The 24,257-nt window shown below is 43.4% G+C and overlaps 1 protein-coding gene across 1 annotated transcript in view; it reads right to left on the reverse strand.

The window, feature by feature from the left end:
* The window catches only part of tacr3a (tachykinin receptor 3a), a gene marked incomplete at its 5' end in the record, with an annotated part of 31,145 nt that extends 7,655 nt beyond the window's left edge, over positions 1-23,490 (reverse strand). The window contains 3 exons of the mRNA XM_084155031.1: positions 14,422-14,572; positions 17,223-17,411; positions 23,117-23,490. Of these exons, the coding sequence (XP_084011157.1) occupies positions 14,422-14,572; positions 17,223-17,411; positions 23,117-23,490 (714 nt within the window). The remainder of the gene's footprint in view (positions 1-14,421; positions 14,573-17,222; positions 17,412-23,116) is intronic.
* Positions 23,491-24,257: the final 767 nt, after the last annotated feature.

Here is a 24,257-nt window from a genome sequence, read left to right on the forward strand (position 1 = left end):
CCCTACCTGGCACTCCAGGCAATGCCCAATCAAATTCTCCAAGTATTTCAGTGAAAACAAATGCTATTCAAACCCAGGTCTGGCTGGCATATCGACGGTATTGTACAAAAGGACAGTACATGGAATGTGTTGTTTTCAGTGTTTCTTGGGAGAATAAGGAAGCCATACTAGCATACCTAGTCAAATGCCAGTCATTGTCCGTGGCTACATGAGGTCATGTCCTATAATAACCAATAGAAACAATGGTCAGGTAGTCAACATGTCACAGACAAATTTGGTGTCGGCTTCTTTAAGGCAACACACGCCTTAAAGAAGTGTTTCCACTTAAATATCAGGAAATATATATATATAGATAAATAGACTCAATTATTTTCTCTTTCTTCTTTTCCATGTCAGTAAGTGGAGATAAAAATGGAGGGGGGTTGTTCTCTGACAAGGAGAAAGGACATTTACTTGCTAGAGGACACTTGTTGCTAAAATTGCTAAAATGAATGGACAGCTCAATAAAACAAAAGCCTGTGGGTGGGAGAAAACTAGAGAGGTCACAGAATGTGTTAGTAACACTACTGCTGGGCTGGTTAGCTGGGGCAATATGGATGCGGTCTTTAGCATGACTTGGGGGGGACTAGAGCAGTCACATAATGTGTTTGTTTGTAACCCTACTGCTGGGCTGGTTAGCTGGGGCAATATGGATTCTGTCTGTCTGCGTTAAGTGGGTTGGTTCCCTGTTATTCAACTGTACGCTATGAAAATAAAGAGCTAGGGGATCTATCGACCACTGGGTAAAAGAGACACAGACACAGTCACAGCAACAAACACATGCAAACGCACACACACACACAAATGCGAATGCATACAAATGTGCACGCATGCGGACACACACACACACAGCAGCTCAAAACTAAATGGAAAGTACAATATAACCCCAAACCAGCTGAATGAACCACGAATCATTAATCACAATGACTATCCTAGTAAAAAGCAAATGAACTGGCATCTCGCTCAACACTTGAGCACACACATTGAAGAGCAGGGGAGCTAGAGACTCAAAAACAAGTGAGAATAAATACAACCTGCAAGCCTGCGGAGCTATCAAGAATGGATCAGGTATGCATTCATTCATAGGGAGAGCAGTGGGATGTATTTACTCATAAGTGCCACTCGCCGTAGGGTGGCAGGGAAGGAGCGATGGGTTCCGCAGAAAGAGTAACTGTCTGATTAGGTAGGTGATGAGGTGGGTTGATTATGCCCAATTGTTGCCCTCCCCATTTACGCAATCTGAAGCAACCGCCTGCTGTCAGCAATCACTAGTGTTGGTGGTGACTCAGTTATCTGGACCGTATGACCCCTTGCAGGCAGGCACACACACACACACACACACTGCCCCATACAGGGTTTTCTCTCTGCTAGACCTGGGTTCAAATAGTATTTGTTTACTTTCAAATAGAGCACTTCAGGTGCACTTGTTTGAGCTTGAGCTTGAGCCTTGAACAATGGAACCAATGGAGTAGTCCCAAACACCGCCCATCTCATGACACTCCAACTATGATTCAACCAGTGTGTGCACTTCTAATGGCCTCTATTGCTGCCTCCGGAACTCTGATGAAAATGTTCGGAAATAGTGTTTAATGGTCCGTTTTCCATGCAATTCTCTCTGAAGGAAGAGACTTTGTGGTTTTAGGGTCCACTGATTGCGAGTTCAAAAACAATACCAACCTCATCACTGTAAGCTGGGTAAGTTAAAGGGTGTTTTCAAACCTCAAAAAGGAGACTTCTGTTGAGATAAGCACTTTCCAGGCCATCTGTTTTGTAGAGTTTAGAAAACTCTTAAGAGAGGAATGTTCAGTGCAGTCTATTTTCTTGTTTTTCTTTCCTTCGCACATAAGATAACTAAGAGTCATTATTGAATTTAATTAAGAAAATAAAATGGCCAACTCTCCTTCCCTGAGGCCTTCAATAGCAACTGACCAATTTTGTATTTTTGCTTTCAAAGGCTGATTTGTTCAAAGAAAAAACTGAACTGAAAAATGTTCTTTCAAAAACGTCTATGGAACTGATGTGAAAGACTGTACAGTACTTTCTGCTCTTCGAGTGACGTCGTGACAGACATTTATGAATGTGGCATGCCGATTACAGCTTCAAGCAAATAGGAGAAAATAGCAACTTTTAGAAAATAATACTGTATGTCAAACAAATGTACTGTTTAAAGTGGGGTCAATTCATTTCCAAGACAAGTCCTGGTGAGGACATGAAATCCTTCAAAAGCCCAAAACAAAAACAGTGTATTTAATTCACCCTGGCTCAACCCAAATAAGCTACAAATCCTTTGAATTCAGTCCTACAGAACACCTACTGATTTGAATATATAGTCTACTCAAATAACCAGAGAATATATGAATACATATTTATACACCCAGAAGCTACACTGAATAAAGTCTGTCTAGCCTTTCTTTTTATTCCTTTTATTGTCAATATTACCATATCATGCCCTCAAGACTTCACATTTCACAATAACCACTTGGAAACAGATAGAAAACAATGCTGATTTAAACTAACACCGGGGGAGAAACCTTGTTTTATAAATACTGAATGTTAATGATCATTTAAATGTGGGTAATGGATATTGAATTATTCATGTAAGAGAGCTGAACGGTCTTAGGGCAAGTCGTCCCTGACATCAGATTGATATTGCATCGTAATGCCGGTAAGTGACTAACAATAAGTTAGACTAAAGGAAAACAGGAGTATGTAGGGCGACTGACAATGATGAGAGAGAGAAATAGCAAGAGAAAAAGAGAGAGGTACAGAAAGAGCATTTTAAAGTTTTGTGGTGGAAGCATCATGTTATGGGTATGCTTGTCACCGGCAAAGTGAGTTTCAGGATCAAAAGAAAAATGAAAGGAGCAAAGCCCAGGTAAAAAGTTAGAGGAAACCCTGCCTCAGTCTTCAGAATATCTAACCCTGGGATAGTTTTATTCTTCTGTGGAACAAATACATACACAAATACAAGACACACCAGAATGGCTTTCCAATAGGTGTTTAGTGTTCCTAAATGATCCAGCTTCAGTCCTGACTTAAATCTGCCTGAAAATCTGAGACAAGACTAGAATATTGCTGTCCATCAATGATTCCCAACCAAATGTACTGAGTTTAAGCAATGTTGACAAAAATAATGGATATATGTTGCCCTAAGAGTTGTGCAAAGTTGGTAGAAAGGCAGCAAGATGTGAAGACTGTGCAACGGGTGTTTAGAATTTTGCTAGGCACATTATACAGTGAGGGAAAAAAGTATTTGATCCCCTGCTGATTTTGTACGTTTGCCCACTGACAAAGAAATGATCAGTCTATAATTTTAATTGTAGGTTTATTTGAACAGTGAGAGACAGAATAATAACAAAAAAATCAAGAAAAGCGCATGTCAAAAATGTTAGAAATTGATTTGCATTTTAATGAGGGAAATAAGTATTTGACCCCCTCTCAATCAGAAAGATTTCTGGCTCCCAGGTGTCTTTTATACAGGTAACGAGCTGAGATTAGGAGCACACTCTTAAAGGGAGTGTTCCTAATCTCAGCTTGTTACCTGTATAAAAGACACCTGTCCACAGAAGCAATCAATCAATCAGATTCCAAACTCTCCACCATGGCCAATACCAAATAGCTCTCCAAGGATGTCAGGGACAAGATTGTAGACCTACACAAGGCTGGAATGGGCTACAAGACCATCGCCAAGCAGCTTGGTGAGAAGGTGACAACAGTTGGTGCGATTATTCGCAAATGGAAGAAACACAAAAGAACTGCCATCTCCCTCGGCCTGGGGCTCCATGCAAGATCTCACCTCGTGGAGTTGCAATGATCATGAGAACGGTGAGGAATCAGCCCAGAACTACACGGGAGGATCTTGTCAATTATCTCAAGGCAGCTGGGACCACAGTCACCAAGAAAACAATTGGTAACACACTACGCCGTGAAGGACTGAAATCCTGCAGCGCCCGCAAGGTCTCCCTGCTCAAGAAAGCACATACACATGCCCGTCTGAAGTTTGCCAACGAACATCTGAATGATTCAGAGGAGAACTGGGTGAAAGTGTTGTGGTCAGATGAGACCAAAATGGAGCTCTTTGGCATCAACTCAACTCGCCGTGTTTGGAGGAGGAGGAATGCTGCCTATGACCCCAAGAACACCATACCCACCGTCAAACATGGAGGTGGAAACATTATGCTTTGGGGGTGTTTTTCTGCTAAGGAGACAGGACAACTTCACCGCATCAAAGGGACGATGGACGGGGCCATGTACCATCAAATCTTGGGTGAGAACCTCCTTCCCTCAGCCAGGGCATTGAAAATGGGTCGTGGATGGGTATTCCAGCATGACAATGACCCAAAACACACTGCCAAAGCAACAAAGGAGTGGCTCAAGAAGAAGCACATTAAGGTCCTGGAGTGGCCTAGCCAGTCTCCAGACCTTAATCCCATAGAAAATATGTGGAGGGAGCTGAAGGTTCGAGTTACCAAACGTCAGCCTCGAAACCTTAATGACTTGGAGAAGATCTGCAAAGAGGAGTGGGACAAAATCCCTCCTGAGATGTGTGCAAACCTGGTGGCCAACTACAAGAAACATCTGACCTCTGTGATTGCCAACAAGGGTTTTGCCACCAAGTATTAAGTCATGTTTTGCAGAGGGGTCAAATACTTATTTCCCTCATTAAAATGCAAATCAATTTATAACATTTTTGACATGCGTTTTTCTGGATTTTTTTGTTGTTATTCTGTCTCTCACTGTTCAAATAAACCTACCATTAAAATGATAGACTCATCATGTCTTTGTCAGTGGGCAAACGTACAAAATCAGCAGGGGATCAAATACTTTTTTCCCTCACTGTATAGGGAATAGTGTGCCATTTGGGATGCAGACACAGTCAGACTGGGAGGATTACACCTGCTGCTCCTGCCCTCCTATCTGCCCAGTTCAGAAGGAGCCTTTGTATCACACGTGTGTACCATGGGGATTACCAAACAGTCTTATTGGATTTTTTAAAAGGCTAAAATCCAGGTAATCCATCTATCCACCACCCACATGTCAACAGCAACATGCATCCAACCGCTTTCAAATCCTTCTTCGCTGACAGACACTCTGAATTGATAATGCTTCGAGCGACTCCACTCTATACCCAGATGGGGTACTGGATTCGCAGGTGTCATTACGAGGCATTTGTCCAAAACCCATTTTTCCCAGAGATAGAGCTTTTGTATGTACGCCACCAGACAGGGACCAAATATAACCTGGAGTTCCAGGCCTGGTCTGCACAGTGGAGATTCAAGCAACAAAAGGAGATGCAAGCCTCCTCCAACGTCATTTCAGTTGAATGGAGATGACGGGAGATAATATTGATGAATGTCAGGGAATTATTACATTTACATTTTAGTCATTTCGCAGACGCTCTTATCCAGAGCAACTTACAGTTAGTGAGTGCATACATTATTTTTTTATTTTTCATAATGGCCCCCCGTGGGAATCGAACCCACAACCCTGGCGTTGCAAACGCCATGCTCTACCAACTGAGCTACATCCCTGCCGGCCATTCCCTCCCCTACCCTGGACGACGCTGGGACAATTGTGCGCCGCCCCATGGGTCTTATATAATTATGGCTTTTATAGCTATTACATTTCTCCCGGCACCCTTCCGACCTGTGCTCACATTAATAATAACCTGTCCATCTCACTTCGCTGAGAAAGCGAGAAAGATCAATTAGGCTACTGGCAACCTGAGACTCAAGATTAGCATTTCATTCACTGTATATACCGTTCACCTTTCTCATGTCCTCGCGATGGCGATGGAATGCCTCTAAAAACAAAGGCCAACAACAAGACGGTAGCACACCCACTTGGTTTGCTATATAACTGAGGGATGATAAACAAAAATATGACAGAGTAGGCCTGTCAAAAGATGTCCATTCAGGGACCCTATTGGAAGATCTTGAACTCTCATGCCTATTACCTGTACCAATGCCTATTATCTGTACACTCCCTTTCAATGGTAGAACACACGAACAGCCTCTCGTGTCTGCTGAGGTAAATTAAGTAGGCTTCCACTGCAGCACTCCACCAATCAGGCCTTTATGGTAGAGTGGCCAGACAGAAGCAACTCCTCAGTAAAAGGCACATGACAGCCCGCTTGGTGTTTGCCAAAAGGCACCTAAAGGACTCTCGGACCATAAGAAAAAAGATTATCTGGTCTGAAATCTTTGGCCTGAATGCCAAGTATCACGTCTGGAGGAAACCTGGCACCATCCCTACGGTGAAGCATGGTGGTGGCAGCATCATGCTGTGGGGATGTTTATCAGCGGCAGGGACTGGGAGACTAGTTAGGATCGAGGGAAAGATGAGTGGAGCAAAGTACAGAGACATCCTTGATGAAAACCTTCTCCAGAGCGTTCAGAACCTCAGACTGGGAAGAAGGTTCACCTTCCAACAGGACAACGACCCTAAGCACACAGCCAAGACAACACAGGACAAGTCTCTGAATGACAAGTATCTAGCTTCGGGACAAGTCTCTGAATGTCCTTGAGTGCCCCAGCCAGAACCCGGACTTCAACCCGATCTAACATCTCTGGAGAGACCTGAAAATAGCTGTGTAGCAACACTCCCCATCAAACTTGACAGAGCTTGAGAGGACCTGCAGAGAAGAATGGGAGAAACTCCCCAAATACATGTATGCCAAGCTTTTAGTGTCATACCCAAGAATACTCGAGGCTAATACTTATGTAAATGTAATATTTCCGTTTTTTATAAATGTGCTTTATAATTAACGGGTATTGTGTGTAGATTGATGGGGGGGTAAGGCTGCAACGTAACAAAATGTGGAAAAAGTCAAGGGGTCTGAATACTTTCTGAATGCACTGTATCTGCCAGGCATGCAGAGATGCGTGTCGCCACCTGGGTGTCAGAAGGGAGAAGGAAAAAAGTAGTTGAGTGTCATCTGCATAGCAATGATAGGAGAGACTATGTGAGGATATGATGGAGCCAAGTGACTTGGTGTATAGAGAGAAAACGAGAGGGCCTAGGCCCGAGCCCTGGGGGACACCAGCAGTGAGAGTACGTGGTGCAGACACAGATCCTCTCCACGTCACCAGGTAGGATGCAATCCAAGAGAGTGCAGAGCCTGAGACGGCCGGGCCTGAGAGGGTGGAGAGGAGGATCTGATGGTTCACTGTGTCGAAGGCAGCAGATAGATCTAGGAGGATGAGAATAGAGGAGAGAGAGCCTCTGTGACACTGAGAACAGCAGTCTCGGTTGAGTGACCCATCTTGAAGCCTGCTGGTTAGGGTCGAGAAGATCGTTCTAAGAGAGATAGCAAGAGAGTTGGTCAGAGACAGCATGCTCAAGTGTTTTGAAAAGAAATGAAAGAAGGGATACTGGTCTGTAGTTTTTGACGTCAGAGGAGTGGAGTGTTGGTTTCTTGAGGAAGGGAGTGAATCGGGCCATTTTGAAGTCCAAGGGGACGCAGCCAGTGGTCAAAGATGAGTTGATAGTGAAGTGAGGAATGTGAGAAGGTCTCCAGAGATGATCTGGAGAAGAGAGGAGGATATGGGGTCGAGCGGGCATGTTGTCAGGCGGCCGGACCACACTAGTCGCAGGATTTAATCTGGAGAGAGAGGGGAGAACGAGAGCGGATGTCGTAAACCTTCTTTTCAAAGTGGTTGACAAAGTCGTCCGCAAAGAGGGAGGAGGGAGGGGTTGGAGGATTAAGGAGGGAGGAGAAGGTGGAAAATAGTTTCCTAGGGTTTGAGGCAGAAGCTTGACATTTAGAGTGATAGAAAGTGGCTTTAGCAGTGGATACAGAGGAAGAAAAGGTAGAGTGGAGGGAGTGAAAGGTTGATAGGTCCTCCGGAAGTTTAGTTTTCCTCCATTTTCGCTCAGCTGCCCTGTTCAGTAAGCTCACAATGAGTCACTCAACCACAGAGCAGGAGGGGAGGGCCGAGCCAGCCGTAAGGAAAGGGGACAATGCGAGTTATAGGATGCGGAAAGGAAGGAGAGTAGGGTCGAAGAGGCAGAATCAGGAGACAGGAGGGAGAAGGACTTAGCAGAAGGGAGAGCTGATTGGATAGAAGAGGAGAGAGTAGTGGGAGATAGAAAGCGAAGATAGCGATGGCGCATGACCATCTGGGTAGGGGCTGATTGGCTAGGGTTGGAGGAAAGGGACACAGAAAAGGAAACAAAGTAGTGATCAGAGACCTGGAGGGGGATTGCAGTGAGATTAGTAGGCGAACAGCCTCTAGTAAAGATTAGGTCAAGCGTATTACCTGCCTTGTGAATGGGAGGGGACAGGGAAAGGGTGAGGTCAGAAGAGGCAAGGAGGGGAAAGAGAGAGTTGGAAAGAAATTAATCGAAGGCAGACGTCGGGAGGTTGAAGCCGCCAAGTACGAAGAGCTGTGAGCCATTGTCAGAAAATTAGCTTATCAAGGTGTCAAGCTCATTGAGGAACTCTCTAAGGACATCTGGTGGGCGATAGATGACAACAATGTTAACCTTGAGTGCACAAGTGACAGTGACAGCATGGCATTCAAATGAGGAGATGGACAGGTGAGCGAAAAGAGAAAACCTCCACTTAGGAGAAATGACTAGATGCTCTTGGACTATGAGAGAAAACGTAGTCAGATGAAGAAAGAGTAGCTGGAGTAGCAGTGTTCTCTGTGTGGATCCATGTCTCCGTCAGGGCCAAAAAGTCAAGGGACTGCAGGGCAGCATAGGTGGAGATGAACTTTGACCGCAGATCGGCAGAGACCAGCCAAGGGTGGGGAGCATCTGTAAAGCTTACAGGGAGAGGAGCGGACAGGTATAAAAAACACACACATAGTTGCCAAAGCTACAAAAGAGAAAAATGAGATAATCTGAAAAGAACTAGGTAAGATACTAAGGTGAGAGACTGGTGTGGAGCCTTCCTCTCTTTCCTACCTTGAATAACTCTGCAGAACAACTCGGCAGAACCGTCTTTGTTTCGGCAACGTTCTTTGTTTTGTGACGAGCTCGCCGGTTTCAGCTGCCACTGAGAAAACAGGGGAGACTGAAGTACTAATACTAATTGCTAATTGCCTTGCAAAGGTGAAGCGCACGCCTCCCGGTCAGTACTAATTGCCTAGGAGAGGAGAAACCCCTCCCCGTCCAATACAACCACTGATTCGCAAAACAACAACAGTCACAAATTGCCCTGCCCCTTAGTCCTGGTTGATGTGAAAACAATCATCTGCAATTTAATAGCAGTCAGCAGTTAACACACCAAGTAGGCTACTGGGAAGACAGGCAGCACTTAAAGTAGATGGCCCTAACTAGCAAAAATACAGTACTAGACAACAACATATAAAGACAAAAATTATACTTATCAATCCTGGAGATATCAGGAGTCCTCTAGCTATAGAATGACACGGAATAGAGGAATAGAGGAAAAATGATGAGGAGGGTGAATAGGGTGATTGAATTTAGAACAATAGTGTAATGATGAAGAATTGTGAACCCCAAGAAAGAAGCTACAAGGAGGCAGCCAAGCCAAGATCGCATTGTCTTCCTTCTCAGTATCGTGCACCATGCTCTAAATAACTCAACTGGCTAGTTGTTTAGAGAAGGGTGGGTTGTACATTGATCCTGCTGCCCTGTTGGATAGAGCGAAGCCGTCTCCGTTCACTCGCTTCATATTTCACCCAATCACTTCTGATCGGATGTTTCGGTCTAATCATTTAGATTACTGCAGCCTCCTGTTAGCCTGCTACTATGATAAATCAATAGGTGAGGACGTTTGCTAGCAGCTATCAATGTGAATTACTGTACGTCTAACAAGCGAAGTGAGAGTAGGGAAAGAAGAAGAAACGCTGATGCGCATTCTGACTGAGTGACAGCAAACTTGTCTGCCAGCTTGTCCTCCAAGTTTGGAAGACAAGACACAGTCACACACACACCTCCGCACGCTGCTCCTAATCTGCAGCTTTTCTGTTCTATAAACCTGCAGATAGGTATTTTGCCAACATCTATTTAGGCATAATAAAACATTTTACATTTTTACATTTTAGTCATTTAGCAGACGCTCTTATCCAGAGCGACTTACAGTTAGTGCATACATTATTTATTTATTTATTTTTTCATACTGGCCCCATTCACGAGTATTAACTGTTCATTTATGGATACGATTACGAATCCGAGTATTGTTTCCCCCTTTAGCCTACATATCAGGGGAGAACAATTTAAAAAAAATTACGTGTGAAAAATTATTTCAGTTTTTAAATGCATCAACATAGACATGTTAATATGAAGGAGAGTTGTGTAGCCTATTCAATATGTAGGCTAAAGGGGGAAACATTTTTTTTTAAATTACGTGTGAAAAATTATTTCAGTTTTTAAACGCATCAACATAGACATTTTAATATGAAGGAGAGTTGTGTAGCCTATTCAGTTCAGTCAGTCAGCATCAGTGATTTGTATTTTCCTGCAACGGCACAGGAATGTCCCTGTCTGTGTGTGTGTGTGTGTGTGTGTGTGTGTGTGTGTGTGTGTGCAGTGTGCAAATATGTCTACACTTTGTGTAGCCGTTAGCGATGATGCTAATGATAAACTACTTCTGGTGGAGATGGAAAGGCTTTCCCAAAACCTTCTCAATTAAATGTTAACTACGAAGTGGCCTACGCATACCTGCTAGAATGATATCATGATGATTTGCATCAATCTAATGGCCATTTGTTTTGCAAACTCATGCAAAACACACCCAAAATCTAAATTTCTTCTATTTTTCCCAGACCTCAAAATTGGCCCCTGATGTGGTTTAAGCATTGTTGTGGACATAAAACATCAAATTGTTGTTTTTCTATTTAAAAAGTGTGGTTTTGAGAGTGAAAACCTACAAAAAACGGGGGAAGAAATTAAACCTGGAAAAACTAAGTGGAGAAAACGGAATTTGGGAAAATACATAGATTTTATAGGGGCCTATGCATGCTATGCTCAGTTAACTTGTGTGTGCCCCTTGGGTTTAAAGGTGCTAAGAGGGAAGGGGTTCCCCTTTTCCGGCCAGTGGGTCCCTCTTCCCACTGATCTCCCTCCAGCCTAGAGAGGACTTCACTGTCATCCAAATACGTTGTGAAGAAATGTAGTTGATTTATATAAAACGTCAACAATGCCTCATTGTCTTCTGTGCTCTATTATTACAGTTTGCACATACTGTGGTATCCTAGTAGCAGAGTGTATAAAAGTGTAGTAGTCCAAGTGTAGTTATTTCCGATTAAATGTGGGATCTAACTGCCGCACAGTCCAAAGTAATAAGGTTGATATAGTAGAATATCAAAGTAATCAGACCAATTATTATATGGTTTATCCAGAGGTATTGTTCTAATACATAGAAAGATATTTTCACATACAATAGCCTAGCCTGGTGCTCCAGTCCGTTCGTGTTTTAGCCAACTTCACACTCCATCTCTCTTGTCTCTATGGTCTGTAGAGTGTGGACACTCTAGTGCCTCCAGTCCAATCCTTATCACTCATATTGATTCCCAGTGGAGGTGCATCGCCCATTTTTCCTGTCGGCCTAAGGTTATTTATCCAGCAGAGCTCCCACTTTAAAAGGGGCAATCTGGAATTGGTACATACATGTTTTAACTCAAATGGATGGCCAGTTCTTCATCTATGAATTTGACAGTGGTTACATTTATCCAGCCCCATACCTTAGCTGTTTAGCAAAATAGTGGCATGGTGCCAGCTTTGTTGTTGTTTGAATCCCAGATTGCCCCTTTAAGGAGCCTCTTAATCTTACTGCCAGGATGGACAGGGCCCGACCTACCCACTGTTGTCGATACTGAATCCCATTTGCACAGGCTTCTAAGGGACAAAATGGGTCAAAATCCAAAGCAAAATGTAATCTGTTATATGGAGTGTGTACCGAGATTTTGGGCCAGTTTCCAATTAACTCTGCCCAGGCTGCGTTTCCAGTTTCTGTTTAACACGACTACTTTCTTAGGAAGCAAGTTTTATTCTCAAAACCAGAAAACAACACTGATAAGTCACCTGTTCTGACTGTCTGAGTATGCCTGTGACTCACAGAGTAGACAGTCCGGAGAGTATATCCAAGTGTTGACTTTTCACATCGGTACGAGATGGAGGGCCAAGCTCACAGTGCCTCAGGAGGCCATTAGCATTCAGAGCTAGCGCTTCATGTCAAAAAGCCACTATGTCAAAAAAACAGGGTCGATGGAGGAACGGCGACCACAAGTCAGAAAAAACTAACGTCTCAAATTCGTTTTTCATAGACTTAAAGGTCTGTGCTGTGTTTTGGCGATCAGTTTGTGTTGATAGGTTTTTGTCTGCAGAGATTGACTAATGTGCTGGATTAGGTGACCCAGACTGTAACGTAATAGTTATTGTGAACGTCAAAACACATAAAGACACAGTAAATCCTCCATTATCTTGTTATAAACACACTCCGAGTTTGTCCCCATAGTACAGTATGTGTGTAGTATGTGTGTTTTGATGTATTGTATGTCCCCGTAGTACACTAACCCTCAGCCAACTCACTTTAGAGATCTTTGGGCACTTTGAATATACAGTCAAAAACCCATTACACAATAATCAATCTCTCTGTCTGTGAAAATCCTAGTGGATGGCTTATATAGCATCGCTACTGCCTTAAAGTTCCTGAGACCTGAAGCGCTGTCACCCCAGAAGCAGAGATGCCTTTTCTGGGTCAGTGGTACTGACAGAGCTTCGTAAGTACGTTGTGATGTTGTGTCATGGGTTACAGTGCCTTGCAAAAGTATTCGTCCCCCTTGGCATTTTTCCTATTTTGTTGCATTACAACCTGTAATTTAAATTGATTTTTATTTGGATTTCATGTAATGGACATACACAAAATAGTCCAAATTGGTGAAGTGAAATGAAAAAAATTACTTGTTTAAAAAAATTATACAAAATAAATAATGGAAAAGTGGTGTGTGCATATGTATTCACCCCCTTTGCTATGAAGCCCCTAAATAAGATCTGGTGCAACCAATTAACTTCAGAAGTCACATAATTAGTTAAATAAAGTCCACCTGTGTGCAATCTAAGTGTCACATGATCTGTCACATGATCTCAGTATATATACACCTGTTCTGAAAGGCCCCAGAGTCTGCAACACCCCTACGCAAGGGGCACCACCAAGCAAGCGACACCATGAAGACCAAGGAGCTCTCCAAACAGGACAGGGACAAAGTTGTGGAGAAGTACAGATCAGGGTTGGGTTATGAAAAAATATCTGAAACTTTGAACATCCCACGGAGCACCATTAAATCCATGATTAAAAAATTGAAAGAATATGACACCACAACAAACCTGTCAAGAGAGGGCCGCCCACCAAAACTCACGGACCAGGCAAGGAGGGCATTAATCAGAGAGGCAACAAAGAGACCAAAGATAACCCTGAAGGAGCTGCAAAGCACCACAGCGGAGATTGGAGTATCTGTCCATAGGACCACTTTAAGCTGTACACTCCACAGAGTTGGGATTTACGGAAGAGTGGCCTGAAAAAAGCCATTGCTTAAAGAAAAAAATAAGCAAACACGTTTGGTGTTCGCCAAAAGGCATGTGGGAGACTCCCCAAACATATGGAAGAAGGTACTCTGGTCAGATGAGACTAAAATTTAGCTTTTTGGCCAACAAGGAAAATGCTATGTCTGGCGCAAACCCAACACCTCTCATCACCCCGAAAACACCATCCCCACAGTGAAGCATGGTGGTGGCAGCATCATGCTGTGGGGATGTTTTTCATCGGCAGGGACTGGGAAACTGGTCAGAATTGATACAGGGAAATTCTTGAGGGAAACCTGTTTCAGTCTTGCAGAGATTTGAGACTGGGACGGAGGTTCACCTTCCAGCAGGACAATGCTAAGCATACTGCTAAAGCAACACTAGAGTGGTTTAAGGGGAAACATTTAAATGTCTTGGAATGGCCTAGTCAAAGCCCAGACCTCAATCCAATTGAGAATCTGTGGTATGACTTAAAGATTGCTGTACACCAGCGGAACCCATCCAACTTGAAGGAGCTGGAGCAGTTTTGCCTTGAAGAATGGGCAAAAATCCCAATGGCTAGATGTGCCAAGCTTATAGAGACATATCCCAAGAGACTTGCAGCTGTAATTGCTGCAATAGGTGGCTCGACAAAGTATTGACTTTGGGGGGGGGGGTGAATAGTTATGCATGCTCAAGTTCTGTTTTTTGTCGTATTTCTTGTTTGTTTCACAATAAAAAATATTTAGCATCTTCAAAGTGGTAGGCATGTTGTGTAAATCAAATTATACAAACCCCCCAAAAATCAATTTTAATTCCAGGTTGTAAGGCAACAAAATAGGAAAAATGCCAAGGGGGATGAATACTTTCACAAGCCACTGTATAATCCCAGGTCTGCTCTGGATTTACCTTCCTCTTGGCCCAGAGCTGGCTGTGGTAGTTGTCAGATGAATCCCCCGGGATCTCTCCCCCCCACAGCGTCACCCCGACGATGGTGTAGGTGATGCCCATTACCATTAGGGGCAGCAGGTAGACCAGTATCATCACAATGATATGAAACCTGGGCACGACAGGGAGAAGAAGAAAACCAGAATGTAAACAAAGATGATTGATTAGAAACAACAATGAACAAAATGGCACTGGCCCATTTTTAAAGGGGATATGTGGACAGAGAAGTAAGGGATGAGAGGAGGGACAAAAATAAGAGTGAGGTAAACTAGAGCAGTTCAAATCTCAGAGAGAGAGAGAGAGAGAGAGAGAGAGAGAGAGAGAGAGAGAGAGAGAGAGAGAGAGGAGAGAGACCGAGAGAGAGAGAGAAGACCAGTGTGCACTTCCAGAGAGAAGAAAAGCAGAAGGGAAGAGAGAAGAGCCTACTGTAGGTGCTAGTAGGATGACATGTTTACAGTGGAGAAAAAAAGTATTTAGTCAGCCACCAATTGTGCAAGTTCTCCCACTTAAAAAGATGAGAGAGGCCTGTAATTTTCATCATAGGTACACGTCAACTATGACAGACAAAATGAGAAAAAAAATCCAGAAAATCACATTGTAGGATTTTTTATGAATTTATTTGCAAATTATGGTGGAAAATAAGTATTTGGTCAATAACAAAAGTTTCTCAATACTTTGTTATATACCCTTTGTTGGCAATGACACAGGTCAAACGTTTTCTGTAAGTCTTCACAAGGTTTTCACACACTGTTGCTGGTATTTTGGCCCATTCCTCCATGCAGATCTCCTCTAGAGCAGTGATGTTTTGGGGCTGTCACTGGGCAACACGGACTTTCAACTCCCTCCAAAGATTTTCTATGGGGTTGAGATCTGGAGACTGGCTAGGCCACTCCAGGACCTTGAAATGCTTCTTACGAAGCCACTCCTTCGTTGCCCGGGCGGTGTGTTTGGGATCATTGTCATGCTGAAAGACCCAGCCACGTTTCATCTTCAATGCCCTTGCTGATGGAAGGAGGTTTTCACTCAAAATCTCACGATACATGGCCCCATTCATTCTTTCCTTTACACGGATCAGTCGTCCTGGTCCCTTTGCAGAAAGACAGCCCCAAAGCATGATGTTTCCACCCCCATGCTTCACAGTAGGTATGGTGTTCTTTGGATGCAACTCAGCATTCTTTGTCCTCCAAACACGACGAGTTGAGTTTTTACCAAAAAGTTCTATTTTGGTTTCATCTGACCATATGACATTCTCCCAATCCTCTTCTGGATCATCCAAATGCACTCTAGCAAACTTCAGACGGGCCTGGACATGTACTGGCTTAAGCAGGGGGACACGTCTGGCACTGCAGGATTTGAGTCCCTGGCGGCGTAGTGTGTTACTGATGGTTGGCTTTGTTACTTTGGTCCCAGCTCTCTGCAGGTCATTCACTAGGTCCCCCCGTGTGGTTCTGGGATTTTTGCTCACCGTTCTTGTGATCATTTTGACCCCACGGGGTGAGATCTTGCGTGGAGCCCCAGATCGAGGGAGATTATCAGTGGTCTTGTATGTCTTCCATTTCCTAATAATTGCTCCCACAGTTGATTTCTTCAAACCAAGCTGCTTACCTATTGCAGATTCAGTCTTCCCAGCCTGGTGCAGGTCTACAATTTTGTTTCTGGTGTCCTTTGACAGCTCTTTGGTCTTGGCCATAGTGGAGTTTGGAGTGTGACTGTTTGAGGTTGTGGACAGGTGTCTTTTATACTGATAACAAGTTCAAACAGGTGCCATTAATCCAGGTAACGAGTGGAGGACAGAGGAGCCTCTTAAAGAAGAAGTTACAGGTCTGTGAGAGCCAGAAATCTTGCTTGTTTGTAGGTGACCAAATACTTATTTTCCACCATAATTTGCAAATAAATTCATTACAAATCCTACAATGTGATTTTCTGGATTTTTTTTTCTCAATTTGTCTGTCATAGTTGACGTGTACCTATGATGAAAATTACAGGCCTCTCTCATATTTTTAAGTGGGAGAACTTGCACAATTGGTGGCTGACTAAATACTTTTTTTCCCCTCGGTATACTGTAACACAACAAAAGGAGTGAGGTGAGATAACACATTGACTTGTGGAGAGAGGAGTGAAAAGAAGGTCTATGCTAAGCTGGCCTAGAGCGGGCAAGCTAATCATCTCTATCTCAACTGGTACAGTCACATCTTTCCATTGCCACAGCCAATGTGTGATGAGCGCTCTGGCACAATATGGCTGCCATAATGCATCATAATGCTGCCATAATGCAACCCTGAAGAAGGCCACGAGCTGAAATAACAATAAATATGCTTTTTTATGAACTTCCACTGTCGTCCAAGAGTTGCTGAATATCCTCCTCACTTTAGTTTGCTCCTCAATTCATGCACCTTGGTTGGAGAGCGAGGTAGAGGCAGTGTTCCCATAATACATAAGCTGCCACAAACTATAACCATGTAAAACTGAGTGAAATAAAGAGGCTTATGATGATGAAAGAAGCTTAGGGTGATAGAATTGTCTCATGAAATAGTCATATAGAAGTCTAGAATGAGATGCCCTGGTACAATGTACCGCTACCAGCATGGGGTTCAAATCTGGCCTACTGCTCTTTCAGCACTCTCTCTCCTACCTTTCACCTCTTTCTCTCTAGCCAATAAACATACAAAATACTTTAAAGATATATACTATATATTTTTTTTAAGGCTTGAAGGAGGCTAGTCTACAAAGGAGGCTACTGGGCTAAAGGTGTCGTTACTCACATGAAGGGGTCGTCCTCCTTGCGGGGCCAGGCCACGTAGCAGATGGTCCGGCGGGGCAGGATGCGGATGGTGGAGTAGAAGCAGAGGGGGAAGGCCAGCACCACGGCCAGCGCCCAGATACACACAATCACCACCTTGGTGGCCGTGGCTGACAGCCGGGGCTTCAGAGGGTGGATAATGGCCATGTACCTGCAGGGGTCAAGACGTCGAAATGGGGTCAAAGGTCAAACATAAGAAAAGGGAAAGGGTGATACCTAGTCAGTTGTACAACTGAATGCATTCAACTGAAATGTGTCTTCTGCATTTAACCCAACCCCTCTGAATCAGAGGAAGTCCTCTCTTTCAGGGTGTGTGGAGTCAAGGAATAAATTGGAAGTCCCATTCATGAATTTAGTTTTTGTAGTGGCAAATTACATAAATGAATGTGTGAATGTTATTTTAATTTTTTTACATTTGATTTGAATTATTTAAGTATATTCCTGTACTGAATTGAGAAGGAATTGACTGCAACCTTGCTCCTGTCTTTGTCTCCTGTGTTTCCAAAACACAAAGACGTTCAGAAATCCACTTGTGGTCTGGCGGTTTCTATTATAACATGGATTCATTCATATCAAACAAGAGGCTTTTTGGACAAAGCCACGGACAAAGCTGAAACAATGGATCGTCCAAATTAGTAGGAGATTACTCTGAACACGCTGTAAGCCTGGGGACACACTTTATTATGCTGCTATGTCCTCTGGTTTGTCTCACTTTATGACTGTCCATTACTGAGAGCCACGGCTTGTTGATGCTAATGATAATTAGCGTCTCCTTTCCTTGAATGAAGCGCCTCGCTAACAGACAAGTTCCCCTCCGGACTCTGATAACTTTCAGAGCCTTGGCTGCCATCTCAATGGCGGTCGGAAATCCCCCAAAGAGCCGTCGCCAGAGAGCAGTCCGTGCAGTCCCTCAACTCATCTGTAATCACTTGGCATTTAGTCTGAGTGGCACTTGGGCTTCAGTAGCAGTACAGGTGAATGAAGTGTGTGTGTGTGTGTGTGTGTGTGTGTGTGTGTGTGTGTGTGCAGTGCTACAGGTTGATTAAAAGAGCCAAACCACACAGGGGGCTGCTCTTTCAGGGCTTCATTGTATTTCATCACAGAAATCTCATTATGGTGTTTTCCTGAGGTCCTTTTCTTAGGTGAGGTAAAAAGTACCACAAAGCAAGACAAGACCAAAATAGATACTTGCAATGAGACATTTCGTCATTTCTTTAGGCATAAAAGGGGTAAAGGGTAGAAGTAATGCATGGGAAGGGTAGAGGGTGAAAATACTGCATTAGCCTACACATCAGTCTTCCAAAATGTGTTACTCTCCCTTCGCATTAGCAATGAACGAATTTGAGCATTCCATTCATTAAAGGCCCAGTGCAGTCAAAAACGTGATTTTCCTGTGTTTGATATATATTTCCACACTATGAGGTTGGAATAATACTGTGAAATTGTGAAAATTATGATAATTACCTTTAAGTGTAAGAGCTGTTTGAAAAGACCGCCTGAAATCAGCCTGGTTTGGTGGGATGGAGTTTTGGTCTGCCTGGTGACACCAGCTATCTGCCAATAAAAGCTAACTTGCTTGAGAAATTGGTCTTTGCTAGGAAGCTATTCTTGTTTCTTTTTGACCATTTTAATTGAAAATAATTGTTACCCAAAAATTATTTGATATTGAGATAAAAATGTCTGCATTGGATCTTTAACAATTCTCAGAGTTGTAACTTGCATAGTCTCAGCCGGTAACATCAGTTATGTGGTACTGCGCCTAACATTACCATCTAAGAATAACGAAGAATAATGAAGTGAGGGACTTGCTTGAAGAGTGTCAACTACCAACAATGGTACATCTAATCAGTCCCATCTCAAAACAATACACTCGCTGACAAGACTGGCACCTCTTGTCACACTCTTCCCGCCAAACGTGTGTGTGTGTGGAAGGATGTCTTGCCGTTTTTATCAAAGGTGTGTGTGTAGGAGTCTTTCCTGAAGTGTTGTTCACACAGGAAATGTGTTTTACTTCCACAGGAAATAGGGATGGAGGGGTGGAAGGGGGGCACATTTACGGTTGGCCACCACATTGCAACCCTGTGACATTTCCAAGGCGACAGACTGTCTGGATTACGCTGCGCATCAGTTCAGCCATGCAACAAGTAGGACTGGAGGTTATGTGTTTCAATCTGGGTCAAGTCTATGTTCTCTTGTCCTCTTGTTCTCTTTATCTCTGGCCTTGGGGGATGAAATCGAAGGGACACTTTAAAATATGGAATTCGTCTGTCTCGGCTGTAGGAAGGTCATTATGGAGAGCAGAGCCTAAAGGGTGCTCCTTTTGTGTTGTCGCAGAGCTGCAGGAGATACCAGTGCCTCACACTCACTACTTCTCCTCCATTATCACACCATAGCTCTACAGAATATGATGTAACATGGGGATATTGATCAATATCAAATCAGCCCGGGTCCCATTTGATATGATAATCTCATTAAGCCAAGCCACTTGTGTTTGATGCAAGGGTGCGTGTGTGTGCATGCCTTTGATGGAAGTGCGTGTGGGTGTGTGTGTGTGTGCCTGTGCGTATGTGTGTGTAGTCAGTGCAAGCGTGTGTGTGTGTTATTTTTATAAGCAAAGCCTGGCATCTGGCTTTGGCTAGGGTATAAACAACGCTTTAGGCCTGTGGTGTCGGGAAACAATTCACTTTGAGGTCAAAACAACAAGTCCTGTCTTGTCTGTCTCATCTCTTTAGCAGACCATCGGAGAATGGTGTCAGCAGTAGAACAGCAACTCATAGTGTTTGACTGACACCCCATTGACTGAATACTATTCAGTTAAAATGCCAATTCCAATCAATCTGCTGTCAAATGAGGGAATAATTTAAATTCACTGCAACCAATCAACCAACCAATCAATTTCTTATAGAAATAAGAGGAGAGACGAGATTACTCTCTGTGTATACATTTTACATTACATTTTAGTCATTTAGCAGACACTCTTATCCAGAGCGACTTACAGTTAGTGAGTGCATACATTATTTTTTTAATTTTTCATACTGGCCCCCCGTGGGAATCGAACCCACAACCCTGGCGTTGCAAACGCCATGCTCTACCAACTGAGCTACATCCCTGCCGGCCATTCCCTCCCCTACCCTGGACGACGCTGGGCCAATGGTGCGCCGCCCCATGGGTCTCCCGGTCGCGGCCGGCTACGACAGAGCCTGGATTCGAACCAGGATCTCTAGTGGCACAGCCTTAGACCACTGCGCAACTCGGGAGACTCGGTGCATACACTGTATATCAATGCACTTCATACTTAACACCAGATCCGTTTGCGCTATAGCCAGCTCCTATGAGCATAATCAAGCCATGTTTTGCATGACAAGGTATAACAATGACCATAGGAGTTGGCAAGACAGCACAGATCCAAACATACTATAAATATTTAACTACCCATTTACCTAAGGGGCAGTGTTTCTCTGCATGGTCAACTGATGTGAAGTGGAAGCACAATAACACAACCCTCATAGGTACCTCCATCACAGGAATGGATGTGTGTAGGCTTCCCCAGTGACACCCCCTGAAGACGCCATTAATAAGTTATTAGCGTCTGAAAATTAGCAATAATATTGCTGGCTTGCGCCAATTTGTCAAACGACTGTAATTAGCTATTTCCAAGCTGTCTTGGCGGGGCGTTTTCCAAATGTAGGTTTTGGTTTCCTTGAGTATAAGTAAAGCCCAGCGAAGAGTGGATACTGGTGTTTCTGTGTTCAAAAATGTGTTCTTCCTTTTTGGTCATATGAGTGTATACCTACACACACAAACACACGCACGCACTCATGAGCATGTGCGCACACACACACACTACACTGCCACCCACTACACAGATGCAAGCATTTCCTAGCATGCGCACGCAGACACCCACACACACATAATACTCTGTGCTAAAGAAATGTGTGAGTAAGATATGACTAAAAAGTCACACCCTCAGTTAAACTAATAATGTATGACTATTAGAAGACTAGAGCTTAGAGAGTTAATCATATGCTTATATAAGATGCATATTTGCCCAACAACAAAGTATTTGTGTCTTGTAGTTAGGCAAGCAGAAGTGCAAACTTTGAAACCAATAACAGGAGACTGGTTTCAAAAACAGATGTCCCCACACAGAGAGGGGGAGTGAGAGGCTTGCAGAATATTGTGAGAACGCGATAACTATGTATGGGAATAGTGAAAAAATGCAGCCTGCCTGAGCAAGGAGTAGCCTATGATAAGAACTTGTGTGTGTGTGTGTGTGTGAGTGAGTATAAAAAGACTGTGCACCCATTTTGGGGCAGAGCGCTCTCTGAATAAAGACCTGATAATTGTAAACTGGGAGACTGTCTGTTTATTAGAGATTTACAACCTCTGGGATACAGATGAGTAATATAAGAGTTCAGTTTGAAACATTGAGATAGAAATTCTTGTGACACTCTGCCACCCCACATGCAAGCAGGTCATCAGCGTAGTGTCAATGTGACATTCTACCTGCTACACAGAGCGTGTTGTTTTGAGAGTGGAGGAGCAGAGGGGAAAAGGGTCCTTATTGTATTTTTCCCTACTGTACCATATTAATCGATTATGCGTAAGTACAATAGCTTTAGTCCAGTTTTTCGCAAGTACTCATTAAATTGTTGCTAGTGGTTGTACTAAATGATCCTCTAATTACACAAATTGCTTTTGTATTCAATGTGAAAATAATCAATGTAGCTACCTAGCTAGAGTTTCTTCTCACTAGCATCTTCTTGGTTTCATAAATCTTAGTAAAATAACCAATGGTGTCTAGTGGAGGCCATATGCAACCAAAATCAACTTTATTTATAATTATTTAAATTCACAAGATAGAATTAACACGTGCGTCATCCATCGAGAACTGAACCTCAGAGATTCTTGAGCTTGGACGCTGCCATTGGACGTGATGCAACGTGAGCACAAGATGGACAGTATAGCAGCTTTCATTGATTTCAAAGAAGTGTTCCCTCAATGGCTGATGACTGACGACAATGCCAGATGCCGTATGGCTATAGTGTAGCAGGGCCATAATGATGACAAACCTGCAGTTACTGATATGCCAGAACATGCTACAGAAGTCTGACACCAGCTCCATCTAGATGTACAGTTTGAATCACAAGGACATTCACAGCATAGAACCTGTAATATAGCTGTGCTCTGGTGGTCTGGATTGACATCAGTAGTCTGGATATTCCATGTCTCTTGATATGACTGCCATGAATAAGATGAAAAACATTGCTAATTTCACGGTTACTCATCTTTTTAATATTTTCTTTATCTTCTGTGGTTGGTGCTGCTTTGAACCCCTCCACTGACACTCATCCACTCCACACACACATAAAGGCATAAATGTGTGCACATGCATGTATGCAGGCATTCACAAACAGACACACAAACAGGCACACGCATGCGCACACACGCAAACTCATGATTACACACGCAATATACTGCCCTCCCCAGCATAGATACATGCAGGCATGCACACACACACAAATTAACATTCACGCATGTATGCATGCACAGACACACGCTTACACCCAATATATACCCTACACACACGCGCAGGCATGCACTCACACAACACACTGTCATCCTACACACGCAGGTATGCACACACACACAACCTACTGCCTGGATAGAATACCAATCCCCTACAACCTCATCAGCATCACCATGTAGATAGAGTGAATCCTATGGGGTTTTTTTACAGGTGGAAAATGCATGTAAAGAATCATGACAAGTGCTGAATAATAATCATAATAATTAATAATAAATAAATACCATTATTGATTTAAAAAGTAAGCATGATCAGCATCAGTTGCCTACCTATCAACGGCAATTGCAGTCATCGAATAGATGCTTGCGAACACGGAGGTGACGGGAAAAAAGTTGTGAAACCTGCAATAAGCCTCTCCGAAGTACCAGTCTCCGTGGGCAGCGTATATGAAATTAATTAAAGTATTGAAGGCAGCCATGGATGCGTCCGAAAATGCCAAGTTCAAAAGGAAATAGTTGGTGACTGTCCGCATTCGTTTGTGGGCGAGAATTATCCATATGACAATGAGGTTTCCGAACACAGCCACCGCCAAAACGGAGCTGTAGGCGACCGACCACAGTGCAATGCGCCATGGCGGCTGAACAAACTGATTCGTAAAGTTCCCCGTAGTTATGTTCGATCCATTGAGTGCCACAGCTGCCATTCTGACTATATTGTTCACTTCCTACTGTGGAACAAGTTGTTATTTCAGTCTGTGTCTTTGAAATGTTTAGAGAAACAGAGTAGATATCTGCACCACTGCGCGGAACGCACCTCTCCTCTCCGCAATACACCAGTAAAAATCCTCTCAACTTTGAATAAAACGACTTGTCAGCTTCTACTCCACCGCAGTCGCCTGAGGGCATCCCATTTAGAATTTTAGCTTTGAGTGCATGCCTCTACTTCGGTGAAGATGGCAAGATGCGAAGTAGAAGTTTCCAACCACATCCATCACTTGCCTCCTGTTGAATGTGAGCGCGATTGTCCCAAGCATCTACAGTATAAATTGTGCGCGCACATAATGACGTACCACCAGTAGCAGCTGGCACAAATAGGCTAGAAAGCTCGATTGATTCTGGCACTGCTGCTTTTAAACTCGGTGAGTGACAAATAGGTCGGATCAGGCGTCTGCCTACGCTCAGTGAAGCAAAAAACACAATCCCGAGTGACAAGATGATGTTTGAGTATTTGGGAATCACTCTGCAATCACTCCGCATCCATTCAAATATCAGACAGCATATCCGTATTTTTCATGTTTTATCTTCTTACCATATTTTATTAATTCTGTCAAACAATTATAGCTTTGATTTGCTACTGATATTTCTGCAAATATTTACTTTGCATAGATATTGATGTTTAAAAGTTCAAATCAAAGTGAAAACAGTAGCCTGTTAGTCATATACCTTAAATGTTTACACCATTGCATGCATC

This window comes from Coregonus lavaretus (assembly GCF_964263955.1).
Source record: "Coregonus lavaretus genome assembly, chromosome: 38".
NCBI classification, from domain to species: Eukaryota; Metazoa; Chordata; class Actinopteri; order Salmoniformes; family Salmonidae; genus Coregonus; species Coregonus lavaretus.